This window comes from Lutra lutra, chromosome 14, assembly GCF_902655055.1.
Source record: "Lutra lutra chromosome 14, mLutLut1.2, whole genome shotgun sequence".
NCBI classification, from domain to species: Eukaryota; Metazoa; Chordata; class Mammalia; order Carnivora; family Mustelidae; genus Lutra; species Lutra lutra.
The window spans coordinates 66,289,852-66,317,165 of record NC_062291.1 but is presented as its reverse complement, the minus strand read 5'-3'; the positions used below and the strand labels follow the sequence as shown (position 1 = coordinate 66,317,165).

General features: G+C 42.7%; 1 protein-coding gene across 4 annotated transcripts in view; it reads left to right on the top strand.

Moving 5' to 3' along the window:
* Nucleotides 1–27,314, top strand: part of SORCS1 (sortilin related VPS10 domain containing receptor 1) — a 497,958-nt gene that overhangs the window by 395,634 nt on the left and 75,010 nt on the right. For all 4 annotated transcript variants that reach the window (XM_047703168.1, XM_047703167.1, XM_047703165.1 and 1 more), the window contains exons 10-17: nt 439–585; nt 9,287–9,389; nt 9,646–9,722; nt 11,591–11,682; nt 12,968–13,075; nt 15,015–15,132; nt 17,418–17,548; nt 20,960–21,073. In XM_047703168.1, the coding sequence (XP_047559124.1) occupies nt 439–585; nt 9,287–9,389; nt 9,646–9,722; nt 11,591–11,682; nt 12,968–13,075; nt 15,015–15,132; nt 17,418–17,548; nt 20,960–21,073 (890 nt within the window). The remainder of the gene's footprint in view (nt 1–438; nt 586–9,286; nt 9,390–9,645; nt 9,723–11,590; nt 11,683–12,967; nt 13,076–15,014; nt 15,133–17,417; nt 17,549–20,959; nt 21,074–27,314) is intronic.

Sequence of the window (27,314 nt, the reverse complement as noted above, 5' to 3'; positions counted from 1 at the left end):
GAATAAGTTGTACTTAGCCAAAAGGATTGCTGCAAAGATTAAATGAGAGCCAGTCTTTAAGACGGTGGGTACTATGCCTAACATCAAATTAAAGCCGCCATATTTACATATCATATACCAAGCAGCAGAACTGAAAGCACCAGATTGTAACTCTAGGCGACTGCGAGCTACCACCAACCTACCTTAGAGGAAATAAAAAGCTTCCATCAAACTTAAGACTACCACCACCATACCATTAGGGGCAAAGATGTATTGCTCTTCTGTGCCACAGTTCAGGGAGTCATTATACTTAAGCATTACTCCCCTTTCCTTCGTCCTCATCCTCTCTTTTCTCCCAAGTGCTTCCGGCTGAATTTGACCATCACTTCTTTTTTTAAAGTAAATAAATATATCCTATCTCAAATTGATGTCTTTTTCAGCCATGTCAATTTTTCCCAGGTAGCAGGGATAAAGGGAATGTTCTTGGCTAACAAGAAGATTGACAACCAAGTGAAGACTTTCATCACATACAACAAAGGCCGAGACTGGCGTTTGCTACAGGCGCCGGACACGGATCTAAGGGGGGACCCTGTGCACTGCTTACTGGTAAGTTTTCACATTGGAGAAGAATGTTCCGCACAGTGGAGGGCTGGAAGGGGATGTTATACAAGCTCATTGTATAATGGTTCCAGGGCTCGTTGTTCAATCAGTGAACAAAAAGGGACAGGGCTGGGCGTGAAGGCAGGGTGTGTGGAAAAGAGCCCCTGTGCTGATTTTTGTGTGGGCCCATGACGTAAGAGGGCATGAGTGGGTTCCTTGCTGACATCAAGGATTCTGAGTTATGACTAAAGGTCTGTGGAGGACCTCAAATTACAGTTTTAGGGAGAATGTGATAGTTTCCATGTATGGTGGGGATAGACACCCTTACTTTCCCGTGAATGGCTTGTTATATAGCCAATGATGCATAAATTCAGCTGTAGAATTGATGAACTAAAGATTTTTGTAGATATGTTTTCCAGCAAGGGTGTTTAGTCATATTTTGAGGGGCGTTTATGCCTCAAACTAGGGTAAGAACCACTGATTTAAACCCTCATTGGTACCCTTTGTAATATGTTCAGTTCATCTGAGTCTCATTCTAGAAAGCTGGGGTTGGTAAACTATATGGCCTGTTGGGCCAATATGGCCCACCACTTGTTTTTCTACATAAACCTTTACTAGAACTCAGTCTTGTTTAGTTACAGACTGACTTGCCTTTGCTCTGTATGGCAGAATGGAGTACTCACGGCAGGGACTGTATGGTGTATAAAGCCTACAACATTTATTATCTGGCTCTTAAAAAAAAAGGTTTACTAATCCCTCCTCTGAAGTATGAATTTCTTTTAGTTGTCTACATTTGGACACTGAGTAGACAGATCAGCATGGTTGATATATATATGTATATATTTGATTACATGAAGGTGTCCAAGACGGGGATCAAGGCTGAGTCTTGACTTCAAGGAGTTTACAGTCACCTTGGAAGAGACTAGAATGATAAATAAGAGATTGTAGGGTCACATCTCACTCCTCATAGTAGCTCTGGTGGCGCCCTGTGCTGGACACATGAGTAAATAATGAATGCAGAAGTGGGGGGAGATTAATTACCAAAAAAGCGTACTTAAGTGCTAATTTCTGTGAAACAATTTGTAATAAAGGAGAGATCAGTATGTAAACCTAGAGGGGAGATTTCTTCGTTTTAGTATGAAAGGTTTGGTTGTGTATACACACACACACACACACACACATCAGTGCTCATAGTCTTCATACAATTCTGACTCTGATGTTATCCACAGTCAACTTGCTGTGTCCCATAAAGTCTGAACAGTCTCTTTGCGGGTTCATCTCACACCGCTGTAGGCAGGTCACCCTCCTACTCAAGAAGATGCCATGACTTGACCTTATTAGTTGCAAAGGATATCACAGTTGTCAGTGTGCATCAGGGAAGCAGTCTAAAATTCAGCCTCCCACTCGGCTTCCACCCTTCTTACCGGCAACTTACAGGGGGAGAAAAGCCAGTTGTTATTTTAAGTGCACGAAGCCAGTGACAAAGTAAGGAAATATAATAGTTATTGAATGCCTACTCTGTATAAGGCACTGTTTTGTAGCATTAAAAAAACAAACAAACAGAGCTACCTTCCTAGTTTCATGCTTCCAAGTTGGGGTATCATGGTATTTAGCCAGAGAAGCTTGGGATGTCCAGTGCCTCAGTGTGGTCCTACATCCCACCATGCACTTTGGAGATTCAATGCCCATGAGAGAGAATTAACCGTAGCACCTAAAGAGGCTTGCCTGTCGTCACTCTGGCATCACAAATGGGTCGTGACAGATGCCTCTGACACAAAGCACTTAGTGCAGTGCTTCCTGCTCTGCCTCCAGCCCAGTTTCAGGAAGCCTTTTTTTTTTTTTTTTTAAGATCTTATTTATTTATTTGAGATAGAGAGAGCATGAGCAGGAAGAGAGAAAAAGGGAGATGGAGAAGTTGACTCCCTGCTGAGCACAGAGCCCACCTTAGGACTCAGGACCCTGAGATCGTGATGTGGACTGAAGGCAGACACTTAACCAGCTGAGCCACCCAGGCACTGAGGAAGTCTTAATGCCATGCCTCCAAGATATAAACACGGTGTCAGCTTGCTTACCCATCTCCACTGGGACTGTCCTAATCCAAGCCACCATCATTTCTCTCCTGCTCTACAGTGATGGGCTCCCAACTGGTCCTCCCATCTCTACCTGGCAATCTCTTCTCCACACGGCAGCCAATGAGATCTTTTCTTTTGTAATCCAATTTTACTGAGGTAAAACATACATAAAAAGTACCCATTTTAAGAATATAATTCGATGAATCTTGACAAGTATAGATACACCTATGTCACCAGTACCTCAGTCAAGATAGAATATTTCATCACCTTCAGAAATTCTTTGGTGCCCTTTTGCAGTCAGTTTCCATTCCCCTGGCCCTAGACAATCACAAATCTGCTTTTCTTTACGATAGATTAGATTTATCTTTTCTCACATTTCATGTAAATAAGATCAACTTGAGCTTTAAAAATTCAGACGTTGCCCCTCCTTTACTTGAAGTTTCTAATGACTTTCTAACTCAGGTAGAATAAGATTCTAGTACTTGACCATGGCCTGTGAGGTCTCATAGGGCCCGGCTCCTGTCTGCTCCTCCTTCCTGCTGTCTGGCTTCTCTCTCCCCGCTTGCTTACATAAGCTGGGAGAGGACACCACCTCTTACCATACCTTTAGCTCACTGCACTCCTTTATGTTTTAGGCCCCTGTGTTCACCATTATTTCTCCTAAAATGCCATTTCCGTAGCCTGGCTTTCCCTTGGCTTTCAGCTTCTTGCCCGATTACCTGAATCTCAGAGGCTTTCTTCAGCTCTCCCTAAGCTGGAACTTGGCCCAACTCTTGCTTACCTATGACCCTTCTCGTGTTCTGAAGTCAGCACGTGTGCTGGTCGGGCTATCTTTTCTGCCTCCCCCTGCCGAACCGGGAGCGGCGAGAGTAGAGGAACCAAGGCTGTCCTGGCCACTCCAGAGCATCTGCTCACAGATCAACCCCATGGCGGATGTTCAGCACATGTTGTTGTGATGGGCGTGGTTCGTCTGAAGTCGATGCTTCATTGGCAGGTGGTGTTGGAGTTTCACGTCTGGACTTGAGTGGAAGCTTTCCCTTGGCACCAACAGCCACACGGAGGGACCTGTCATAATATCCCTCTCTGAAGCCCAGAGGCTCAGGTTGACCCTACAGTTAGCAAAATCAGTAGGCTCATTAAAATCCAGTGAAGATGAATTAATGGGCTCTGGATGTGTGGCACCCAGGAGTCTTTTGGCCTGCCTCTCTCATTAACCCTGTTTGATGTAGTTTGAATCGAGTTTTAGAAAACAGGCTGAGAAAAGGAAATGGCAAAGGGGGACGGGGCAGGGACCAAAATCACTTATAAAAATCTGCCAAAGGCACAAAATAGGAAAGAAAATCTTTGAGCTACAGGAGACCCGGACCGTTAAAAACCTTCTTTAGGCTTGGGAGCTGGTGGCAGAGAGGAGATAAAAAAGTGCTTTTAGGTTGTGAGTACTTGGAAAGTGACAGTGTCACCGAAAGCACAGCCTAGTGATTAGAAAGGAGATTTTCCAGCAGGGCTGTTACAAATGTGGAACAAGTTCAGAATTATAGCCCCAAACGGAACGTCCCTGGTAAAATGCATTCTATAGAAATAAGACATCCAGAGTAATTTGGGGCTGTATTTTTAGGACTTTCAGACTGATTGCCTGGAGGGCTCAGCTAGGATTTCTTTTCTCTGAAGAATGCATTATACTGTTAGATGGGGTATTACAGGTCATGGTCCACCTGCCTCCAAAGCCTCAGGACTGGGCTCCCAAGAGGTGAGATGTGAACCGAGTCTGTAACAAATCCTTCGGGTCCCCAGGGAAAGCATAGTGTTCTGTGGAGAGAGGCCATGACGTCTTTATGCATTCAGCTGAGAGTTCTCTGCTGGAGCTAGCCAGCCAGCTTCCCCAGGAAATTCTTGACCACGCATCCCACTCCTGCACACAGGCTGTGACTCTGCATGGTATATTGGAATGGAGTGGAACTGAATCTCCAGGAGCGTGCCCAAGCCCCAGGAGAAAAAAAGTGCACCCAGACTCAGCCTCTTGGCCCACAGCCCTCTCTCTTCTTTGCCATTGACTCTTTACTAAAAATCTAAGGATTTCTAGGTCCAACTCAGAATCATAGACAGCACGAGTGTGTGTGTGCAGGGAGTGGATTTGGAGGATACTATTTAAGACTTCAGCAGCTGCCTTATTATTTATAAAAGGTGTGATTTGGCTTGTCAGTGTAATACCCAGATTAGGAGCCCTAGGGATATGAGTACCATGAAGATAAGACCTAAAGGCTGTTAGTACAGAGGTTGGGGAAAAGAGAAAGTGGAATGAGAAGCTGATTGATTCTCAAATAATCTAACAGTTTTTTGAAGTTGATTTTATTCATGTTGGGGGCGGGGAACATGTCTCCTATCAGTTAGTAATTCTCCATTGGCCATCCGCAGTGCTAAGAAGACAGTAGCTAGTTAATGCATCATTTAAATCCAACAGACACATATTGGACACTAGCAATAGCCAAAGGATTTCACTGGTTAAAATGAAAAATAAAATAATATGGCAAAACAACATTGGGACCTTGGTTCTTTCCACAGTTTGGCAACTGTGGCCATTGCTGCTATGAACATTGGAGTACAGATGGTCCTTCTTTTCACTACCTCTGTATCTTTAGGGTAAATACCCATTAGTATAATTGCAGGGTCATAGGGAAGCTCTATTTTTAATTTCTTTTTTTATTATTTTTTAATTTTTTTATAAACATATAATGTATTTTTATCCCCAGGGGTACAGGTCTGTGAATCACAGGGCTTACACATTTCACAGCACTCACCATAGCACATACCCTCCCCAATGTCCATAACCCCACCCCCCTCTCCCGACCCCCCTCCTCCCAGCAACCCTCAGCCTGTTTTGTGAGATTGAGTCTTTTATGGTTTGTCTCCCTCCCGATTTCATTTTTTCTTTTCCTAACCCCCCAAACCCCCCACGTTGCATCTCCGCTTCCTCATATCAGGGAGATCATATGATAGATGTCTTTCTCCGGTTGACTTATTTCGCTAAGCATGATACCCTCTAGTTCCATCCACGTTGTCGCAAATGGCAAGATTTCATTTCTTTTGATGGCTGAGTATTACGCCTCCATCAGAAAGAATGAATATCCAACTTTTGTATCGATATGGACAGGACTGGAGGAGATTATGCTGAGTGAGATAAGTCAAGCAGAAAGAGTCAGTTATCTGGTTTCACTTACTTGCGGAGCATAAGGAATAACATGGAGGACGTTGGGAGATGGAGAGGAGAAGTGAGTTGGGGGAAATTGGAGGGGGAGACAAACTGTGAGAGACTGTGGACTGAGAAACAAACTGAGGGTTTTGGAGGGGAGAGTGATGGGAGGTGGGGTGAGCCTGGTGGTGGGTATTAAGGAGGACACGTATTGCATGGAGCACTGGGTGTGGTGCATAAACAATGAATTTTGAAACACTGAAAAATAAAATAAAATAATTAAAAAAAAAAAAACAAAAAACAAAAAACATTGGGACCTAGAGATCCACAGTAGGTTTCAGGAGTCTGTGAACTCCCTGGAATTGAATACAGAACCCTGTGTGCATTTGCTTTTGAGTATTTTTTCTTGGGATAGACCCCTTAATTTGCCTCAGATCCTCAAACTCTAAATCTGATCCTGAAAAGATGAAAGACGAGGGATCTAGTTGCTGCTAGGCTTGACCAGCTGGTGATAGCCCTGTGACTGTGTGTGAGGAAAGACACAAAGGGCAATTTCCAAACATGTACTACGCTGCTCCCTCCATTCTCTGTAATCACCCACGAAGTCCTGGTAGTCTCAGTGTACAGTTCCGTATTTTCTTAATGTGGAAAGATAAGGGGAGTAGAGAGATGCCTGTGGGGCTAACTGTACTTTGACTCTACTGAATTAGAGATAACTCTGGAAAGATGCTCAGATATTTATGAATGGTTGGTAAAGGGAGAAAAGAGGGTGAGAAGGTTGGAGAGAAGGCAGAAAAAGAGAGGTAAGCAAAGTGTCCCCTGCCTGGGCAAAATGCATAACAATTAGAGACCTTGTCCTGTGTCCTGCAGGATTTGGCAGTGCCTTGATAGCCATTATAATAAACCTCTCCATTAATTGTTGATGATTTGACTTTGACAGATGTCCCAAGCTGGTCAGGTACAAAAGTTCAACTTAAAAAAAAGTAAAGATGAATCGCTAAACATTGTTTTTCTTTGAGCATTGATGTAGACTATGTAACTTCCTTGAAAAAATGGAAAGAGGGGGGAAAAAAAGCCACGAATATTCTCCTCATACCAGCTGGGGGCAATCCAGTACTGCAAATGTGAGAGTGGAGAAAAAAGTGCACCAAAAAGAGCACTTCTAACCAGCCTGAACTGGTGTCTTTTCTTCTCAAATTAATTTATCTCGAGCCTCTGAGAGCCCTACCAACAGAGAAAGGACAAGATGGCCAAATGAAATTGCCCTTTTTCCTCTGTAACGGCAGGTGCCCTATGTCAAATAATCCTTGATCAGGTCAGATGGCGTCTGAGCTTCGGAATCTTCTGGACTGTTGGGTGATGAAGTATGTGACAAGCATCTGGCTCAGCATGGCAGACTGGGTGCTCCCTTAGCCACGGGTGTTCTGCTCTGTTGGGCGGCACAAGGGACCTTCCAGGAAGCCCATGAGACCCGGCTAATCCCCTAGGAGTTCTGGACTTTTTGGAATGCCATGGAGATGCTCAACATTAATCTGACGATGTGGTTTACACTTGGCCCAACGTACTTCTGGCCTTGTTCTGAGTGAAATGTTCAACAAAGGTCTTTCAGGCGGTCCCTATATAAAGCATTGTTTGATTCTTCGAGCATCTATTGGCTGTCTCTTTTAGATGCTAAGCCAGGTTCCACAGAAGACTCCAAGGGTGGTACTTGACGTTTTCTCTTTATTTGTAGCGTTTCTCTCTCAGGGAGATAAAACTGTACATACCTCGCATAGATAATATGAGATTGCACGTGGTCAAATAAACCGTTATGAATCCGAGAAGGGGAGATCCTGATAGGCTACAGCTGTCAGGAAAACTTTCATGGAGGCGCCGTTTACCGTCTCTGCTTTACTCTGTCTTAACATCAGCGCGGCACAGCCCTTTCGGGGAACGTGCCCAGCAGACAATTCTACCTGTTCTCATAGTCTTCTCGGGCAAGAGGAAACCAAACCTCTGGGTCAGAAAGATTATTTTTAGAGGGGCAGTCTTCCTTACTCTTACGAAACGTTGTAAAGTAAGAATGCCTTTTTTTGAAACCCTTCCATGTCATTTTCAGGCAAAACCCATCATTTATAATGATCATTATCCCTGGAGAGTTTACTCTGTGTTGGCAGGGAGGAAAGTCCCTGTTGGGGATCCACTGTTTTACTTTACCAATATTTTGGCCGCTTTCATCCCTCTGCTTCATTTTTAGTTTTTCATTTACTCTATCCCATATAAATTTAATCATTGTATCTCTGTAGCTCTTTGAATATCTGCTGGCTGAGACTTACAGAGCAGAATGAAAGTAATAACAGAGATACATTGGTAATTCCAAAAACTCAAGTCGATAAGATTAGAAAATAATCTTTTTGAGAGATGAAAAGAAATGTAGGTTCAGATACAAACTTGTAGTTTTTGATAACTCAGTACCAGAACTGTTTTAAATGAAATTCATGTAAGATTTATTATCCTGTATTTGAAAACTGTTGGTATCTTAATCAGAGAATTTGATCGAGATTTTTGCACACAGATTAAAAAGTCCCTCAAATTTTCATTTGAATTGTTATTACTAGTGCATTTTGTCTACAAGCATGACTTTTACATTGACTAATATGGATTCTGATCATACTCTGACGTGGATATTGTGTTGATTTCCTGGTAGACGTTAGGTGAGTTTCAGATGTCATTCTGCACCTTCTGGACAACCGAGACTGATGTGTCCAATGGGCGGTGGCCAAGCGATGCCAGCTGACTTCTTCAGATCCCCCCCTCCCCCAGCTTGAGCAAATCTTTTTACCTGATTTTTCTACCCCATTTTTCCTCCTCTGTCTTACCTGGCTAAACTCTTCTACTTCTTTTCTTTGTTATTGGTATCGCTCAGGCCTGAAATGTTCTTTACCTTCCTGAACATCTCACCTGCAATCCACACCTTACCCATCTTTGCTCAGGCACCATTTTCTCCTTGAAGCCTTCCCTTATCCAAAGTTGGACACACAGTCATGTCAGCCTCTAGAACTTCATGTTTCCTCCTTACTGATCTTATGGCTGTTATGCTAGCCTCTTCTGATGGTAGTCAATAGAAAAAATCTTAAATTAAGTACCATATAATGGCAGAGACCAAATGTTAGTCAATGTAAGTCTTTCATAAGCTACGCCTAGTGCCTTACAGATAGAGCACTAACATATTTGTTGAATGGCCAAATGGCAATCAAGGCAGTAGATCAGACCTAAAATGAAGATGCTCCCTCCAATTTGGCACCTGTCTTATACTTAGTGGACACCAGATACCTGTGGAATAGGAGACGAGTACATGAATGAATGGCTAGATGGGTTGGGTGGATGAATGCATGGATGCTTTGAATCTGGACTTTAAATGATGGTTTAGATTACATGTCTTTATGACCCTCATTTCTCCTCTTCTCAGCCCTATTGTTCACTACACCTTCACCTTAAGGTCTCTGAGAATCCCTACACATCAGGGATCATTGCCAGCCGAGACACAGCGCCCAGCATCATAGTGGCTTCAGGTAAGAAGCTTGCCTGGTGGGCTTGCTGTTGCAAATTGTATTTATTTTAGAAGCTAGATATCTGTGCTGGGAACTTAAGGAGCAAGCGAAAAAAGTCACTCAAGCAACTGACCCTGGAGAAACTGCGCTAAGAAACCCTTGCTCACGTACAGTGTTGACAGTCTCAGTCCGTCTCGGGCAGCATAGATGGCCAGTAGAGCCTATTGCTAGCTTTTGCAAGCAGCTCCTTTCACTAATGGTGACATGCTTTCTCTAGGTAATATAGGTTCTGAATTATCAGACAGCGACATCAGCATGTTTGTCTCATCAGACGCAGGGAACACCTGGAGGCAGGTAAGCAGACATCCTGGGTCGAGTTGCTGCATTTTAAATGACATATAAACATTGTTCAACTTGGTTAAATTCTGGGAACTCCTTTGGCTCTACGTAGATCCTAAAGCTCGTCAATGTGTTTATTTCCTTTTTTGTTTTATGGGAGTCTTAAGTAAGTCTTTGAGTTTAGCAAATATTTATGCAATGTGATTTTTTTTTTGTCATTCAATAAAAATGACCCTTTTTTCAGAGCCTCTATGTAAGAAAGTTTGTAAGTTACAATGAGACCAAATTGGAGCTGACTGAATTTTTTTTCCACAGAAGAAAACCAGGATCCCCAAGGGGTTATTATATGGGAACACAGAGCCTGGAGGGTGGATTCTATCCCCAACACTGAGTTGCCACCATAAATCCCTCTTGCCTTGGAGTCAGAGTAGAAAGGAATGCAGTGATACAGAAACAGCCATTACCCAGGTGGTGGTCTGAAATGTTTAAATTTCATGTGCAGAAGACAGAGTAATAACCATCAGGGTGCATAAGTTGGGAAACATAGAAATGGAATCACTTTAAACCAACGTGTTTAGCTTAAATGCTTCCTCTCTATATTCTAAATGAAAATTAGATACCCATAGCTTATAAAACAAGCATTTAATGAGGTTTAGCAATCATAACAAGATATGTGTCTAATGCATGGTTGTTACACTTCAATAAATATATTTTAATAACCTGCTGACGTTTAATTATCATAAAATAACTAGCACTATAAATTGAAATCTAATGCACAGGTAATCACACAGAAATGAGAACACTCTGCTTTAAATTTTAGACAGAGATGTCCATGCCGTGGTCCAATTACCATTTCCTTTGTAGATCCTCTGTATGATTCACATGGTTTGAGAAGAGTGAGGCAGGAAGGAAATTTGCTTAAGTTGCTTAAACCCCAGGGCTGTTGATCTTGGGGTTTGGGATCTTGATCATGTAGGAACTAGGACTATTAAGCTGCCTCTGGAGAACAGTTCAAGAGCCAGGATCCCATTTTGTTTCTTCCAGCACCCAAACCAAGCAGAGAGCTCTCTACATCTGTAGTCCTGGGATATCTTTTAGGTAGAAGAGATAAACAAGAGGGAAAATAATTATGTCTGTAGTGTAGCCACAGACAAGGCAATACCAACAACGCAATTAGGAGAAAACAACACATGTCTCGTACGGAGAGGACACAGAAATTGTTTGCAGCCCGTCCCCACTCCACTTGACTTCAAGTTGATTTCTGCACATTTGGCGAAAAACCTAAAGGACACATGTACCCCAAGTTGATTTCATTTTGATCAGAACTACATTAGGCTTGGTAGCGAATCTATGAATTGAACAGGAACAGCTTTCCTTTGTAATACTTGGACACTTTGAAGTAATTACATTCTAGAAAGGGCACAGTAACGCCGCAGGTCCCAGCCCCGTGAGTTACTCTATGCCTGGCCTTAGGCAGATCCCATCTCTCTAAACCTGTCAAAATGAGAATGTTGGAGTAAGGTATCTCTAAGCTTTCTTCCTTCTAAAGATGTTGCACAATAGGATGGTTACCCAGTATTCTGACATCGTCATCCATGGGAATCAACAGAACTTACTGCAGAGAGATGGGAATATAAATATGAACACATAACTCTTAATTCTTCAGATTTCTTTTGTGGCACACCTAAAAGCATTTAGTATAACTCCAATGGTACATGTGGTCCCCCTTGGGAAGCACTGTTTATAACTGTCTCTCCAAAGATTTTGGGAAACCCTGTTCTCTTATGGGAGGGATTTATCTCCTCAGACGAAGACTCATTCTCTGAACTCTGGGCATTTGTGGATGTGGCGTGTGTCCATGTGGCTGTGTTTCCCTCTTGCAGATCTTTGAAGAGGAGCACAGTGTTTTGTATCTGGACCAGGGTGGAGTCCTGGTAGCTATGAAGCACACGTCACTCCCGATTCGACATCTCTGGTAAAGGCATGAGTCATGACCGGATGGCTCCATCCTGCTAAGCCCAGCTGATGGGTCAGGCTGTCGGATGGGGACTGTGTTGGCAGTAAAACATTAGCGTCTACTAGAACATAATTTATAGCTTTGCTCTATTAAAATAAGATGATTGCCTGCAGTTTCCTAGAAGAAGGAGGGAAGGGAGGAAGGAGAGAGAGAGAGAAAGATTGAGACTGATTCTGCCCCTGAGAGAGGAGTTAGTTGCATGGTGGTTTTCAGATATGTCAGTGCCCTCCCTCCTAGTATCTTCCTTATTGCTTCAGGGCACTCCCGCTTACAGTGGCCTGTCAGGTACAATGGGGAGAAGTTAAGAGTAGCTTAACGTGTATTCATTATGTGTGTCTGCACAGAGATCAGCCATTCAGGGCACATCTCTCCCTGTCTCTTTCCCCTGCTCCTCCTTCCTTGGTTTCCTTTGGTGGGGGTGATGGGATGGGGTGACAAACCATAGCTCTTCCTGTAGGTCTCACACAGAGGGATGTGCAAGGCCTCCCTTCCAGCATGCTTTCCAGAAGGTTCCTTCATCTGTGTTTTTTTGAAAGGGGGTCTCTCCACAGGCAAGCTTGTTCAAAACCAAAAGCGTGGTTTTCCCTCTGATCTTAGTTACTTTGGAGGCCTACAGGAAAGCTGCCGAAATAAGAGAAACAGAGGCTTAGCTTGCGGGGGAAGACATCCACAGAGAAAGGCAGAGCCTAAGAACCATCCCATGCGACCAGCAGGGCTGCAGACCTCTCTTGCTCTCAGGAGCCAGTGCTTCTGTACCCCCTCCTCTGTGAGTCAGCTAGCATTCATAACAGGAGGAGGGAAGCCGCTCAGGATTTGCTCACTTAGAGGCAGCTGGTTCAAGTCCATCTAAGTAGGTCTCATAAGGCCATTGCTCCTCAGAATCACCAGTAAGGCCTGCTGCTAGATTGTAGTGAGGTTTGGGAGAGGGTCACATTGAGATCTAAGATCTAATATCCAAATTAAAAAAAAATTCTATCAAAGACTTATTATTATTCCCGTTTCGTACAGCTCTCCCCTTATAGCTTTTATAACACATCTGGGTCCCAGATTGCTTGGCTAACGGTATTTCTACCTTCTGATGTAATTAAGAATACTTATTCATATAAAAGGCTCACTTTGACAGTGCCCCGGGTACTTTTAAAATATATTCTCTCTCCTGGCTGATAGTATCTTTCCTCTGAAAAGACTTTTTTTTTTTTTTTCCTTTTGAGATCTGATGCCTATTATCTTTTTCTTTCATTAGGTTGAGTTTTGATGAAGGGAGATCTTGGAGCAAGTACAGTTTCACATCTATTCCACTTTTTGTGGATGGGGTTCTGGGTGAGCCTGGGGAGGAGACTCTAATCATGACGTAAGTGGAAAAGTATGATGTCTTCTAATCATAATATAAATCCAGGAACATGTTGTTCTTTGTTTTCTTTTTAAAGATTTGATTCATTCATTTATTTGAGAGAGCGAGAGAGCATGAGCCTGGCGGGGAGGCTGAGGGTGGTGGCGGGAAGAGGCAGAGAATCGGAAGCAGATCCCATGCCATGCACAGAGCCCCATGTGGGGCTCGATCTCACAACCATGAGCTCTCAACCTAAGGCAACATCAAGATTCAGACAGCGAATGGACTGAGCCACCCAGGTGCCCCCTGGAAACCTATTGTTTTTAGCAAAGCCTACTCACTTCACTACTGTTAGATTTGAAATTGCCAGCAAGGTCAGTACATCTCACTTCATTGTTTCTCAGCAAAAGGGAAAGAAAAATGTGGGTTCCCATTTTCTTGGCTCTTTACTAATTAGGACACCCACAGTGACGGCTGGTGGCAAGAGGACACAACTTATTTCTTCCTATACTGAATGGGCCTGAGGAAATGAGACGTGATTGTTTCAAAAGAAAATAAAACTATCAATTTAAAACTTTAATAATTAACTGAATATACAGAAAATCACAGGCATTTAAGAATGATTTCACTTTAAGACAGAACACAGCTTGATCAAAACCCCACAAAGGATTTTCTTTTTTCCTGGCTCTTTACCTAACCCACTTGTGAGGTTATATTAGAAAAACCATGAGAACAATCTGTTCTTGTGAAATTGTATTTGCACTCATTCTTGTCTGGAAAGTGATGATCATTAATTTGTGAAAGACTTGATTAATGACTTGCCTGCTTAAGGGTTTCAAAACATGAACTTTGAATTTGTAATATGAAACTGTGAAGGGTTTGGGTTTTGTTTTTTTGTTTTTTTTTTTTTTTGGTTTTTTTTCCCATCCCCTGGAAAATTGGACATGGAAAACAGAAGTTTTAAAGTAGTCAACCCTGTAATCAATGAAAATTTAAAAATCAATGAATAGTTGGTATTATTTTTAATTTTTTCTAATTTTTTGTCCCTTCTTTTAATGATAGAAAAGAGCAACAAAAATTTAGTATGCCTCTTAGCTGTACTTTTGCCCACCAAACACAGAGCCAGATGAGCTGTTTGTTCCGTAATTTGCCTTTATTCAGTTTTCTTTTTTTTTTTTTTTTTTCAGTATTTTATTTATTTATTCATGAGAGGCAGGGGGAGAGGCAGGGACCCTGATGCAGAACTTGATCCCAGGACCCTGGTGTCATGACTTGAGCCAAAGGCAGACTATTAACCGACTGAGCCACCCAGGTGCCCCCTTTATCCGGTTTTCATATTTGCAGAACGCAGATGAAAAAGAGCTGACTGGAAAGGCTACTTTGTGGCTTTACTCCACAGTTGGCTCTGACTGGTGACTAGATACCTGAGTTTGTCTGAGTAAGGAGAGAATGCAGAGTGCGGGACGCAGTTCTCACTACCAGACCCTCCTGGCCACCCTCCCCAGGGACAGGCAGGACAGTGCAATAGCACAGAAACCGTGGAAACCACGGACCTTAGCAGGAGAACCTAGGTGTGTAATCCTGGACCACATCGAAGGCAGCGCTTGCGATCGTTTCCTTAATTGTTTTTTTTTTTCTTGTCAGCCATTCTTGTGGTAAATAGGCAGAAGTGAATTTTTCATCAGACTCCACCTGGGTTCTGGGCTCTGACTGGACCCGTTCTTAGTCATTTGACTTTCTTTTTTGCACGTTAGCGAAACGCTCTGAGCCTCAGATTACCCATGGGTGATTCAGAGCCAGTAACAGTCACCCTCCTCCTCATCACTGTGTTTTGGGGATTAAGTGATCTGCTCAGTGTGAAGTGTTGAGTGTTGGGCTAAGCTCGCGGTAAACCCCCAGCACAGGCTAGCGACTGGCATTGCTCCGATTGTGATTATTTTTCTCATTACGAACCCTGTAGCGTGTTTGGACACTTCAGCCACCGCTCCGAATGGCAGCTGGTCAAGGTGGACTACAAGTCCATTTTCGATCGACGGTGTGCCGAGGAAGACTACAGACCCTGGCAGCTGCACAGCCAGGTAGCGGGGGCGCCGAGCTGAGGGGCAGTCCTGGGTGGAGGGCATGGGGTGTCTGTCGTGCAGGTGTAGGAATCAGGGTCCTCCCAGCCACAGCTTACCTCTCTGGCTTCATCTAAAGCTACATCGACTGATTTCTTACATGCTTTGTGTTCCACAACAGTGAACAAACTCAACACTTATGGCTTGTTGTGAAGTAATTTCTTTTTTTATAGTACTAGGATATAATGAGATAAAATTCAAATGTGCTTGGCTTAGACTTACAACTCAAAATGAAATACCAACTCAGCACGCAGATCCAAACAGAATTTATCTGAGCACGTCGTGTGGGTGCAGGGTAGGGGCAGGGGTGAGGAAAGGATCTTCAGTTTTATCGAGCAATGCAAACGGAGACATAAAATAATAAAATTACTCTCGGTGAGCGGTGCCAGTCAAATCCTTCCCTGTCACCCTGCGATTCCTTGGGATTAGGTGGTACTTCTTGCCTCCTTCTAAGGTACTCAGGGTACAAGGACGCAGAATCATTAACAGGAAGAGTTCCTTCATTCTGGGTCCCCAGCTGATCAGCTTGTAGATGAAAGCATCTCTCCTTTGATTTCCCAATGTGGAAGTCATTGCAGGTTCCTCCAAGGAGGGACAGTGGGGCCCCCTGCATAGCCATCACTATAGTCAAGCAGTGACACATCGTATCCCCAAACTTAGACTAAGTACACTGGATCCTTGAGCCACATGGGTTTGAACTGCACCGGTCCACCTACATGCAAATTTTTTTTTCAATAAATGTAGTCCAGTGCTCTAAATACATTTTCTCCTCCTTATGATTTTCTTTTTTTTTTTAAGATTTTATTTATTTGATAAATAAATAAATTTTAAGATTTAAATTTATAAATTTATAAGATTTATATTTATAAATTATAAGATTATAATTTAAATTAATAATAATTTAATAATTTAATTAAAATTAAAATTTATATTTATAAGATTTATTTATAAATTTATAAATTTATAAGATTTATTTAATAAATAAATTTTTTAAGATTTTATTATTTATTTATTTATTTATTTGACAGACAGAGATCACAAGTAGGCAGAGAGGCAGGCAGAGAGAGAGAGAAGAGGAAGCAGGCTCCCTGCGGAGCAGACAGCCCTATGTGGGGCTCCATCCCAGAACCCTGGGATCATGACCTGAGCTGAAGGCAGAGGCTTTAACCCACTGACCCACCCAGGCGCCCTTCCTCCTTATGATTGTTCTTAGTAACATTTTCTTTTCTCTGGCTTACTTTATTGTAAGAATACAGCATGTAATACATGTAACATACAAAATCTGTGGTTCATTGGCTATTTACGTTGTCAGGAAGGCTTCCAGTCTGTGGTAAGCTATTAGTAGTTAAGTTTTGGGGGAGTCAAAATTATATGGATTTTTGGCTGTGTGAGAGGGTTAGAACCTGTAACTCCCGCATTGCTCAAGGGTCAGCTGGAATATATTTACATCTAGATGTGTATATGAGATGGAGCCAATTAAAAGGAATTTGCTCAAGGGACAAAACTCTTTTCTGTCCTTCAGACACATAGCTATGTTTGACAGCTGGGGCTGTATCCGCCAAAATCATATACTCTTTTTTGGAGACTCAACAATAAAATCATTGCTCATTTACATTGCTGTTATTTTCCCCTTTGGGATCCACAGGCACTGTGGTATTCAAAGCTATCATTTATTTTGTAGAGAAACACTGAGTTTAGTTCTCTCACTTGTCTGGTAGATGGACATAAAGTCCGTGCTATAAAGTCGTGTGGGCAGAGGCACAATAAATTGAGGCAAAATGGATCTTTATATTTCTTAGCAATACTCTTCTTTCATATGCTCGTAAATGACCAGGTGCATAAATCTTTTATTATAGAAGAATTGAACTTAATTACCATAGATTTGTCGGCAGTACATTTATTCGTTAAAAGCTGAGTCTGAGTTGTCTGTGTGTCCCTTGTAGCATGGAGTCTCATACCTTGCCAAGCAAAGGTTTGCCAAATACATGAGGAGTTAAGGATGTTTTTTGTCACACCCTCCAAGCTTCTTAGAATTGTCTTTACAGTTGCATTCTACACTAGGGTTCTAGACATCAAAAGTAAAATGCTGTTAAAAAAAAAAAAAGTAAAATGCTGTTAGGACAAAGCAGGCTACCTGTGTCCAGATTACACTAAGGATTGGGAACATCTCCCCGAGTGTCTTGATGTGGAGCAGGGAGGGTCCAAGCTATGTACCCAACTGCCTGGGATCCTTTGTCTCCTTACAGGGGGAAGCATGCATCATGGGAGCAAAAAGGATATACAAGAAACGAAAATCAGAGCGTAAGTGTATGCAAGGGAAGTATGCAGGAGCTATGGAATCTGAACCCTGTGTCTGCACAGAGGCTGATTTTGACTGGTAAGCTTGTGCTCTCACTCCATGGGGTCATTCCATGTATCAAATCCACGTGCGTCTTAATGAAAGCCAAGATTTGAAATAATAGTAGCATACACACACACACACACACACACACACACACACACACACACACACACACACACACATATATATATATGCTGTCACAAGTCTCATATTCTTATGAAATTACCCCTTGAAGACAACATGGTTTATTAGCTATGGGCATATGTATATGGAAAAACTAGAAGTTTCTTTGGAATGAAAGAAGATTAATAAGATGGCTGATAACTAGCTTCACATAGTTGATAGATCTCAGGACAAAAAAGGAGACCATATCCACCCTGAGTTGCAACTGAAACTGAAAACTGTAAGTTGACTTCTCAGACAGCAAATATATTTGGGCGCAAGGTAAAGACCTCCTAGGGTTTAGGTTCCTAGTGGTGGAACAATGACCTTATAAGGCACTAGATTTGCTCTCCCGGGAAGTTTTCAGTCAGTGGTTGGTTAGCTGATGATTGCTTGTGCAAGGTGTGGAAGACCTTTCTGACTTCAGCGCAAGGGTTGATTCAGTGGCATTGGCCATCTGTGGTTCTGTGGAGCTGGCGGTACAGAAGACTTCTCCCTTTTCCAGGATTCGGCTAGTATAAACTGGAAAGGACTGAGACATTTGAGCACCATAGCATTCTTTCCGAAGCATTTGGTAAGCGGAAAGCTAGCCTGTGGGGTCAGTGCTGCCCTTGCTCTGTTCTGGTTTGGCCTTCAGGTGAGACTGGAAATGATCGAGGATAAGTAGGTGGTAACTCCCTTCATCATATCCATCTCATTTATTTTTTTCTTCTTCTCTTTATTTTTCTTTAGATTTATATATATAAACATATATATTCAGCGAATATAGATGTCAGTGTTAAGTGATTGAAACTTGGCCCACATAAGAAACCAAAGTCATTCCTTTAATATCAGATATCTGCCTGTATAGCAATCACAGATCACTTATCTGATCATCAAAATATCAGTGACTGGGCTGGGTACACACCACATAGCTGTGTACACACCGTATGGCTCAGAAAAAGTAAGTCTTCTCTCGTGGTAAACCTCTGGAGACATTGTCTGAATAAATGGTCCAGTGCAGCCCTTCCAGAATTGGCCACCAGCCCTCAGTCTGATAACCCAAGTCTGTTGCCCTCTTGTTGGTAAACAAGGCAAGCCAAGAGCCAGTGCTGTAATCTTGGGCTCAGCCAGCGGCCAACAGAAATTCAGTTACATTGGAGTTCAAGGAAATCTGCAGGGGCCTCTCCAGCTGTAACTTCTGTGTTAGCCAGTACACCGTTATTAACAATGATAGAAGTATCCTATCCCCGCCCTACCTTTCAGGACTGACATCTTGAAATATAGTCACTGAGGAAATGTCCATGGAATTTTAAAAACCATCCCTCTTTCTGACTGCTTCTCCTTTATCCCCTCTATTCAAGGAGGGCTTGTAAAGGAAGTTAACATTTTATCTTGGTCATTTAACTTCAGCCTTAGCCCATAGTCATCCTTCTGTAAAGAGCAAATTTATGCTGGTAGAAAAGCAAAGAGAAAAAGTGAGATGAGACGTCCCGATTCCCTGATTTTTCCTGAAAATACTGTTCAGGGGGCATCTTTTCTACAAGGTTCCAAAATAAGCTAGTCTTTTATTGTTGTCATTGTCATGTCTTGTTTTTCTTTTTCAGTTCTCAGTTTTAAGTTTTAGTCTAGAGTGAAAGGACCATAGGGTAAGGAAGGCAATTAGGCTTCTCCCTTCCTTTCTCCCTCACTCCCCTACAGTCTTGGCCCAGTTCTTGCATTCATTTGTGATTGGAATCTGCTACTCGTGCCACTAACTGAAATGTATTCTGAGAAGTGGGTAATGAATCATAAATGAGGCCATTGTAAGTTTTTCTGGTTAAATGGGATTTTTGTTTACTGCATGATTTCTAAAAATATTTTGGAAGACCCACCATGACCTTGTTGAGTCTCTACCCATAGCTAGAGCTTCCGTGATTCCACTTGACTGCAGCATAATAAAAGGTGGTTGTCACTAAATGTTCCCTCTCAGCTTGGCTCTCCCCTGGACAGTCCCCCAGATGACCTTGCCTGCCATTCTTGGGCATTTGTAAAATAATTCCCAGAAACGAACACCGGGTGTCCTGTAGGCAGCATTTCTGAAGTCTTCCTATCCATGCTGTGTTGAACCAGCACCAAATCCAGCTGATATGTGCAGAATTCTAAGTGCCAGCTGCCTGGTGACAGGCCCCTTGGCTGCTTAGCCTGTTTCTCCCTTCCCGCCCCTCGTGTGCCAGCATCTCACCTCCATTACGCAGATGGGCCAATTCGTACTGATGCGAATGGTTACTGATTTGTCTGTGCCTGTGGAGGTGCAATTTGTCGTCGTCCTCTGTGCCCAAGTTCATCCTCCAGAAGCCAAGACTATCAGGCCATGTGGAGGCCCCTGGAGGCAAGAAAGAGAGGAGAGGGAGAGAAAAGTCTTTGACTCTTTCCAAACTACAGAGAGGATTTAAAGCCGTTAGTCCCAAGTAACTGGGATGATGCTAACTGACTGGGAAAAAAAAACAAAAAAAAAACCACTTTTCCTCAGGGGAGTGCCCATGACACCCCTGAAGGACATTTCCTTTTCTGCGGTGACTCTGAAGCATCTGGAGTGTGCCCAGAGAGACCTGGCTCAGCTCTGCTTGGTAGATCCAGATGTCTTGGAAGAGCACCCCAAAGACATCACCAGTAATGACAATTGTGCCATGTGTGGCTGTGTTTGCGTCAGTGATGTACACTGAGGCTTAAGCCTCCACCATTGCCTGCTTTCTTTCCTTTTTTTTTTTTAAAAAAGATTTTATTTATTTATTTGACAGAGAGAGAGAGAGAGATCACAAGCAGGCAGAGAGAGAGGGGGAAGCAGGGTCCCTGCTGAGCAGAGAGCCCGATCTGGGGCTCAGTCCCAGGACACTGAGATCATGACCCGAGCCAAAGGCACAGGCTTAAGCCTCTGAGCCACCCAGGCGCCCCCATTGCCTGTTTTCTAACTGCAGCTTTCTTGGGGCCCAACCACCGTCAGTATTGTGTATTCTCCTCACGAGAACATCATCTGCTCTCTCAGCTTAAAGACAGTTACTTGGAATTATTGGTCACGAGCCTCTGTCTCTACACAGGGTTCTCTGTTGCTTTCAAGTCAGCTTTTCTGGAAATGTAGGGTATTGTCATGGGTAATTAATGGATATTCCACAGGGGGAAAAAACTGTTCAATTCTTGGGAAGGTATTGATTCAGTGAATCTTGTTGTTTGACTAATTGACTAGAGAAGTTGGCTGTGCGCTACCATGAAACTGTTCTAGTGATTTTGCCACCTACTGATGGTCTCTCTTGGCTCTTCCCCCCGCAGTGACTATGGGTATGAGCGACACAGCAATGGTCAGTGTCTGCCAGCATTTTGGTTCAACCCGTCTTCTCTGTCAAAGGACTGCAGCTTAGGACAGAGTTATCTCAACAGTACTGGGTGAGTGACTGCGATGGCGACCTGGAGAGGTCTGATTTCAGCCGGTGTTAAACTTACAGAATTATGTCTGATCGAAGACCTGGGCTTTTTTACTACAGCACAATGTGTTTGTTCATGTTAGTAATGCAGCACAGATATGTACTAATAGTGCAGTTTTCATCTGAAAAGAAGACCTCAGTTGTAAATAAAGAAACAAAACAGGTTCCTTGGAGGATGATGATGATGATAATCTATAAATTTCTTCACTTTTTGATACTTGATTTCAGAACTATTTCTGTGAAGCTACCTTTCCCCCTCACTGCATCTCTGTGAAGAAGGCCGAGTAAACATTTCATAGGTGCATTTCTTATTTTAAGATGCGGAAGCTAGAGCGAAGAGAGAAGCTCATTGACTTTTCAAGAGTATACTGCTATTAGTTGAGACATGTTTCATTTTCTTCCTATGTCCAGTCTTGACATGTTTAAGGCATGAATTCTGATCTTTATAAATAGGGAATCAGATTCTAAAAGTTTAATGTTTTGTGTTGTAGGACTTATCCAATATTATTTAAGAAATACCATAGGGTGCCTAGGTGGCTCAGTGGGTTAATCCTCTGCCTTCGGCTCAGGTCATGATCTCAGGGTCCTGGGATCAAGTCCCGAATCTGGCTCTCTGCTCAGCAGGGAGCCTGCTTCCCTCTCTCTCTCTCTCTCTCTCTGCCTACCTCTCTGCCTACTTGTGGTCTCTCTCTGTCAAATAAATAAATAAATTCTTAAAAAAAAAAAAAAAGAAATACCATAAAAGAGAAAGCATTCTGTGACTTTTCCACAAGTGGAGTTGATGTTTATTGACTTTAAAAATATTATGTGGACTTACTTGGATTCTAATTCAGGCAGAATGTAAAAAGACATCTTGGAGCCATTTGGAGAAATGGAATATGGTCTGGTGATTAGGTGATGTATTCATCAGGGATCCCCAGAGAAAGAGATCCAGTAGGAGACCATATAGACATATAGAGGTAATAGATAGAGAGATACGTATATTCACTATAAGGAATTGGATCACAGATTATGGAAGTGGCAAGTCCAAGTCCCAAGATCTGCAAAGTGACTTGGGAAACTGGATGCCAAGGGGAGCTGAAGGTTTGTTTCTAGTCCAAGTCAGAACCAGGAAAGCTGATGGTGTAGTTCTGTCTAAAGGCCAGAGGCTCAAATCTAGCAGGAGCCAGTGTTGCAGCAGGAGTGTGAAGGCAGAGAAAAGGTGAATTTCTAGTTGGAAGACACTCAGGCCAAAGAATTCCCTCTTGCTCACAAAAGGGTAAGCCTTTTGCTCCTCTTGAGGCCTTCCAACATAGTGGACATTGGGAGAGCAATCGGCTTTACACTGTCTACTAGTTTGCATGCTAAGGGCATCAAAAACAAGCCTCACAGAACCACCCTGAATCATGTTTGACCAAATACCTGAGCACCCGTGGCAGAGTCACACTGACACATAAACCTATCACAGGTGATAGATGACGTTATATCTAAGCCTAAATATTTATATTATATTTATTGTATTAACTAAATATATATTTGTGTGTGATAATGGTATTTTGGTCTGACTAAAAAGAAACATTTATTTATTTATTTATCAGAGAGAGAGAGAGAGAGAGCACGTGCGTACACAAGCAGGCAGAGCAACAGGCAGAACAGGCAGGGGGAGAAGCAGGCTCCCTGCTGAGCAGAAGACGGACTCTGGGCTCCATCCTAGAACCCTGGGATCATGACATGATCCAAAGGCAGACGCTTAACTGACTGAGCCGCCCAGCCACCCCGAAACCTTTTAAAGATACATGATGTGTGACATTTGTTTTAAAATGTTAAAAAACAGCTATTGAAAATCTTTGAAAGTGAATTAGTGGGGAGCAGGGGTATTCATTATACTCTTCGCTCTCATGTGTGCACATTTGAAAATCCTGATCTTAAACCATGAAAAAGAAAGGAACTAAGGACGGAAAGTGGGGCGGTGGGGGGACGCCTCACCAGGAGGCCTGTCCTGCTTGAAAATTTCTCTTCTCGTTTCTCATGACAGCTGCAGGAAAAACAGAGAGGAAACAACACAGACTTGTACCGTCAAGTGTTCTTATCTCTGAGGTTAGGGATTCCCAGAACTTTAGAATGTAGGGATAAGTTGTGATTTATTTGCACCATAACATAAAACCTGAGAAAACTACAAATGGCATTTTTACAGCGGTGGGTCAGTGAGGCCTTCAGAATGCAGCCCATGGGAAAACCAGGAAGGGAGCTGCTGAAACGAGTACCCTTAACGGTGAGGGAGTGCCAGAGGGCCGAGTGTTATTACTTGCACACACCAGCATGTTTAGACATTGTGGGGGGCACTGGGAACCCCTAACACCAGTTTCTGAATTGATTTTTTTTTTCACTAACTCAGTCAAGGAAGTTATATCATTTTCTCTTTGGTATTGATAAAGGGAGGTCCCAGTACAGAGGGGTCTAAATTATTCCACATGCTACTCAAGTCACTGGAGCAAGGCAGAGTATAGGCAGTGACCCTCTCTCTTCGGTGTATTGAGAATACACACACACACACACACACACACACACACACACTTGCACACGCACACACACACACACACATTTTAGGCTACCCTTAAATAAGGTTCCCCATTCCTTTGATAAACTTAGTATGTGAAATTCGAGTAAACTCTGGCTCCTATAAAATAAAACATCAGAAATGATTAAATCATAATAAATAACCTATCCAGTGGGATTTTTTTCATCTATGCCCTATTAAAATTTCAATTAAAAATGTAATTCAGCAATAAGTGTCCAGGTAGATAAATGTTTGTCAAGGCAGTTTTTTTTTTTTTTTAAGATTTTGTTTATTTATTTGAGAGAGAGCGTGAGAGGGGAGAAGGTCAGAGGGAGAAGCAGATTCCCCGTGGAGCTGGGAGCCCAATGCGGGACTCGATCCCAGGACTCGGGGATCATAACCTGAGCCAAAGGCAGTTGCTTAACCGACTGAGCCACCCAGGCGTCCTGCAGTGATGTTTATTAATCACAGAATCACAGGCATTATTCCCTAGGGCTCCCCTCCACTCCTGGAATGTTGCTCATATAAGTGAGTGTTAGATGACAGTGTCTGACCCCAAAAGTTTTTGTTAAGTTACCTACTGGTTTCATCTATTCTATTCAGACTCTTTCTAGAAAAGCATCTGTGTCAGTGAGGAGCTTGTGTAAAGAGGAGATTTGATAAATTCCAGCCATCAGCAGGAAGGATAATTGCCTTGATCTCAAAACCAAGTGGAGAGTGATCACTCGCATGGGGCTCTGTGGGCTAAAGCGCAGGAGAAGCGTGTGAATCATCACCTCACTGGTGGGCATATTGCCTCCCTGTACATTCTGCAGTAAGAACAAGAAGACCCTTAGCTGGTACCGGTCCCTGAAAGTATCTTCAAAGAAGGCCTCATCCCATCAAATTCCTATTTACTGGGTCTGTAGCTAACTCAAAAGTTGGCAAGAAGTAAAGTATAGATGAAATTGAAAAAAAAAAAAAAATGCAGTGTTCCTCCAGCCCGCCCCCCCCGGAAGCCCCCTTGGCTGTGTATGGATTCAGCGGCATTTCATAATCACAGACTTCATATTAAATATTGTAACCGCTTTAGAGCTGCCATCGAACATTGAGCTTTTCACTTAAAAATATGTAATTGCGGGGCGCCTGGGTGGCTCAGTTGGTTGAGTGACTGCCTTCGGCTCAGGTCATGATCCTGGACTTACAGGATCGAGTCCCGCATCGGGCTCCCAGCTCCTTGGGGAGTCTGCTTCTCCCTCTGACCTTCTCCTCTCTCATGTTCTCTCTCACTCATTCTCTCTCAAATGAATAAATAAAATCTTTAAAAAAAAATATGTAATTGCAAAAGAAATATATACAGATGTTTTCTGTTTAAAAAACAATTTAGATCATTACCCTCTCTCCTGCCCCCTTTTCCTGCACAACTGTGATCTTTCGGTATGCCTGCTTCCAGACACTTTGCATTTGTCAGCAAAAAATTATGCCAAGAAAAAATATACAAAATTAATTTGGGAGTTTGTTCTTACATGTCATTTCCTACGATATGTTATTTTTCTATTTTGCTTTTCATTCAGAAATGTGTCTTAAACAGCTTTCTAAGACAGAGGACAGATGGCTATCTGCCATCTAATTTCTTTTCATTTGAGAGCATTAAAGCACCTAGTGTTGCTTTCTCATCCCCTGTCATGGACATTTGGGTTATTTTCTATTTTCTGCCACCATAAACAATGTTGCAGTTAACATCCTAGTACAATAATAATTGTTATAAAAACACACAAGATAATTGGATCCTCCTTTGGCAATTAGAAGTGTTTCTGCCGATTTATAAAGCAAATCCCACCCAACCAACCACTTACTTCTTAGACCTGAGGATCGAGGCATACCAAATATTTCCCCAAAACGATTAAAACACTGGCTTCTGGCTCACAGACTGCCAGGAGTCCCGCACTTTACAGATTCATTTGTATTAACTGCCATCCTCCTTTATAATACAAGTGTCAACAGATTCTCTAAGGGAAGGCTGAGTGGGATTTCCCAAAGTAACAAAGTAAGGAATGTCACTTCAGGCGAACGGAATAGGAGATGATCAGGCTGAAAGTGTCGCCCGATGCCAGTGCCTGGAAGTCGATAGACTAAGGAACTACCATGCACCCTCAGTCTCTCCCCTGTCAGCTTTAGCCACCCGTGGGCATCCCGTGCTTTGTTAGTACGGATCCTGTATTGGCATCGGGCTGGAATGAAGTACAGAGGAACCTCAAGGCCAAGGTCAGCCTGTGAATGAGAGCATTGTCAGTTGTACTCCCTGGCTTCACCACACCCCTTCCAGCAGAGCCCACGGTGCAGACATGCATCAGAACTTGAACTTTTGAAAGGGACTAGGGAATGACCGCCCTTGTCAGTGAAGTTTAACAAGCAGATCTCCTAGCAGCACCCTCTGAGAGTTTAGTTCAAAGCCTGCAGGTAAACCTTCCTTTCCTTTTATTTTTTTGTAATGCTTCATTTTATAAATGGTTATGGTTGCCTTTAGAGTCACCTTTTTACCCTGTATATTATAGCAGCGTTCACGGGTTTGCTTATCAACAGAATGGAAGAAGTCTAGCATCGGTTGTTATTATGCCTAATAGAAATACTCTTTCTGGGAGACGCCAAAATTTTTATCAGCTTTGCTGTATAGACGTGAACAGTTGTGCAACTTTTGTTTTACTTCTTGGCTAGGTCTTAGAAAAGAGAGTTGATATAAGAGCTGAAATGAGCGCAAAATTCCTCTAAGAGGCCAGCGCTTCCTGTCCTTAGTCCTTGGTCTGGTGATGTCTGACTTCTGAGGTTCACACCAGCGAACCGCATGTGAGCAAACTTCTGCTGTGTTCTCCATAGTAACCTCCCTGCCTCTTTTCAGCCTTTGCCCTCACGCCTTCCCCACGCCGGTCCATGGAAAGCCAGGAGGCTGATACCGATGCCACAGCCTGTTATATGGGCAGGAAATGAAATATAATGGGGATGTTTTAATCTGGTGAGAAAGAGATGTATTTTAGAATGAAACAAGTAAGGATTTTAAATGACTTCTGCCATTTACTGTTATCTTAGCAAGTGCTTCCTTTCTTTGAGCCATTGCTTCTTAACCTATAAAATGTTACCATCTGCTCTTGGGGTTTGACTTAAATGCAACACTGTATATAAAGTAGGTAGCCCGGTACCTAGCGGAGAGTAGTCACTTTGCAAAATGCAGATACCATCACCAATAGTCATCATCTAAGGGGTTCTCTGAAGTGAAGTAAAAAAGAAGGGAGACACTGTTTTGTTGTGTATCTATAGTCCTGACATTTATTTGACCCTTAGTAGCCGCACTGAGATCTAGGACATATTTCATCTAAGCCCCTGGTTTTATTCATCTGTAAAACGAATAAGCACCTGCGTACGCTCATAAGACACATGCTTAAAAACTACTAGGCATCAAAACACATGTGTGTCCCTCTCCACCACTCAAGGCAGATAACACATTTACCTGATTGGTGAGCAGGTTCCTTTTGTCCAAATAGAATGAAATCAGTATTCATTCGTGTATTTTCTTGCATTTTAGTGCTGAAATTACCCTAAATGTGTTTCTCTTTGTTTCTCCATCTGTGTCTATAAATATCTCCGTTTGCACACACACAAAGCACAATCTCTAGTTGTACTTATATATGGTTAA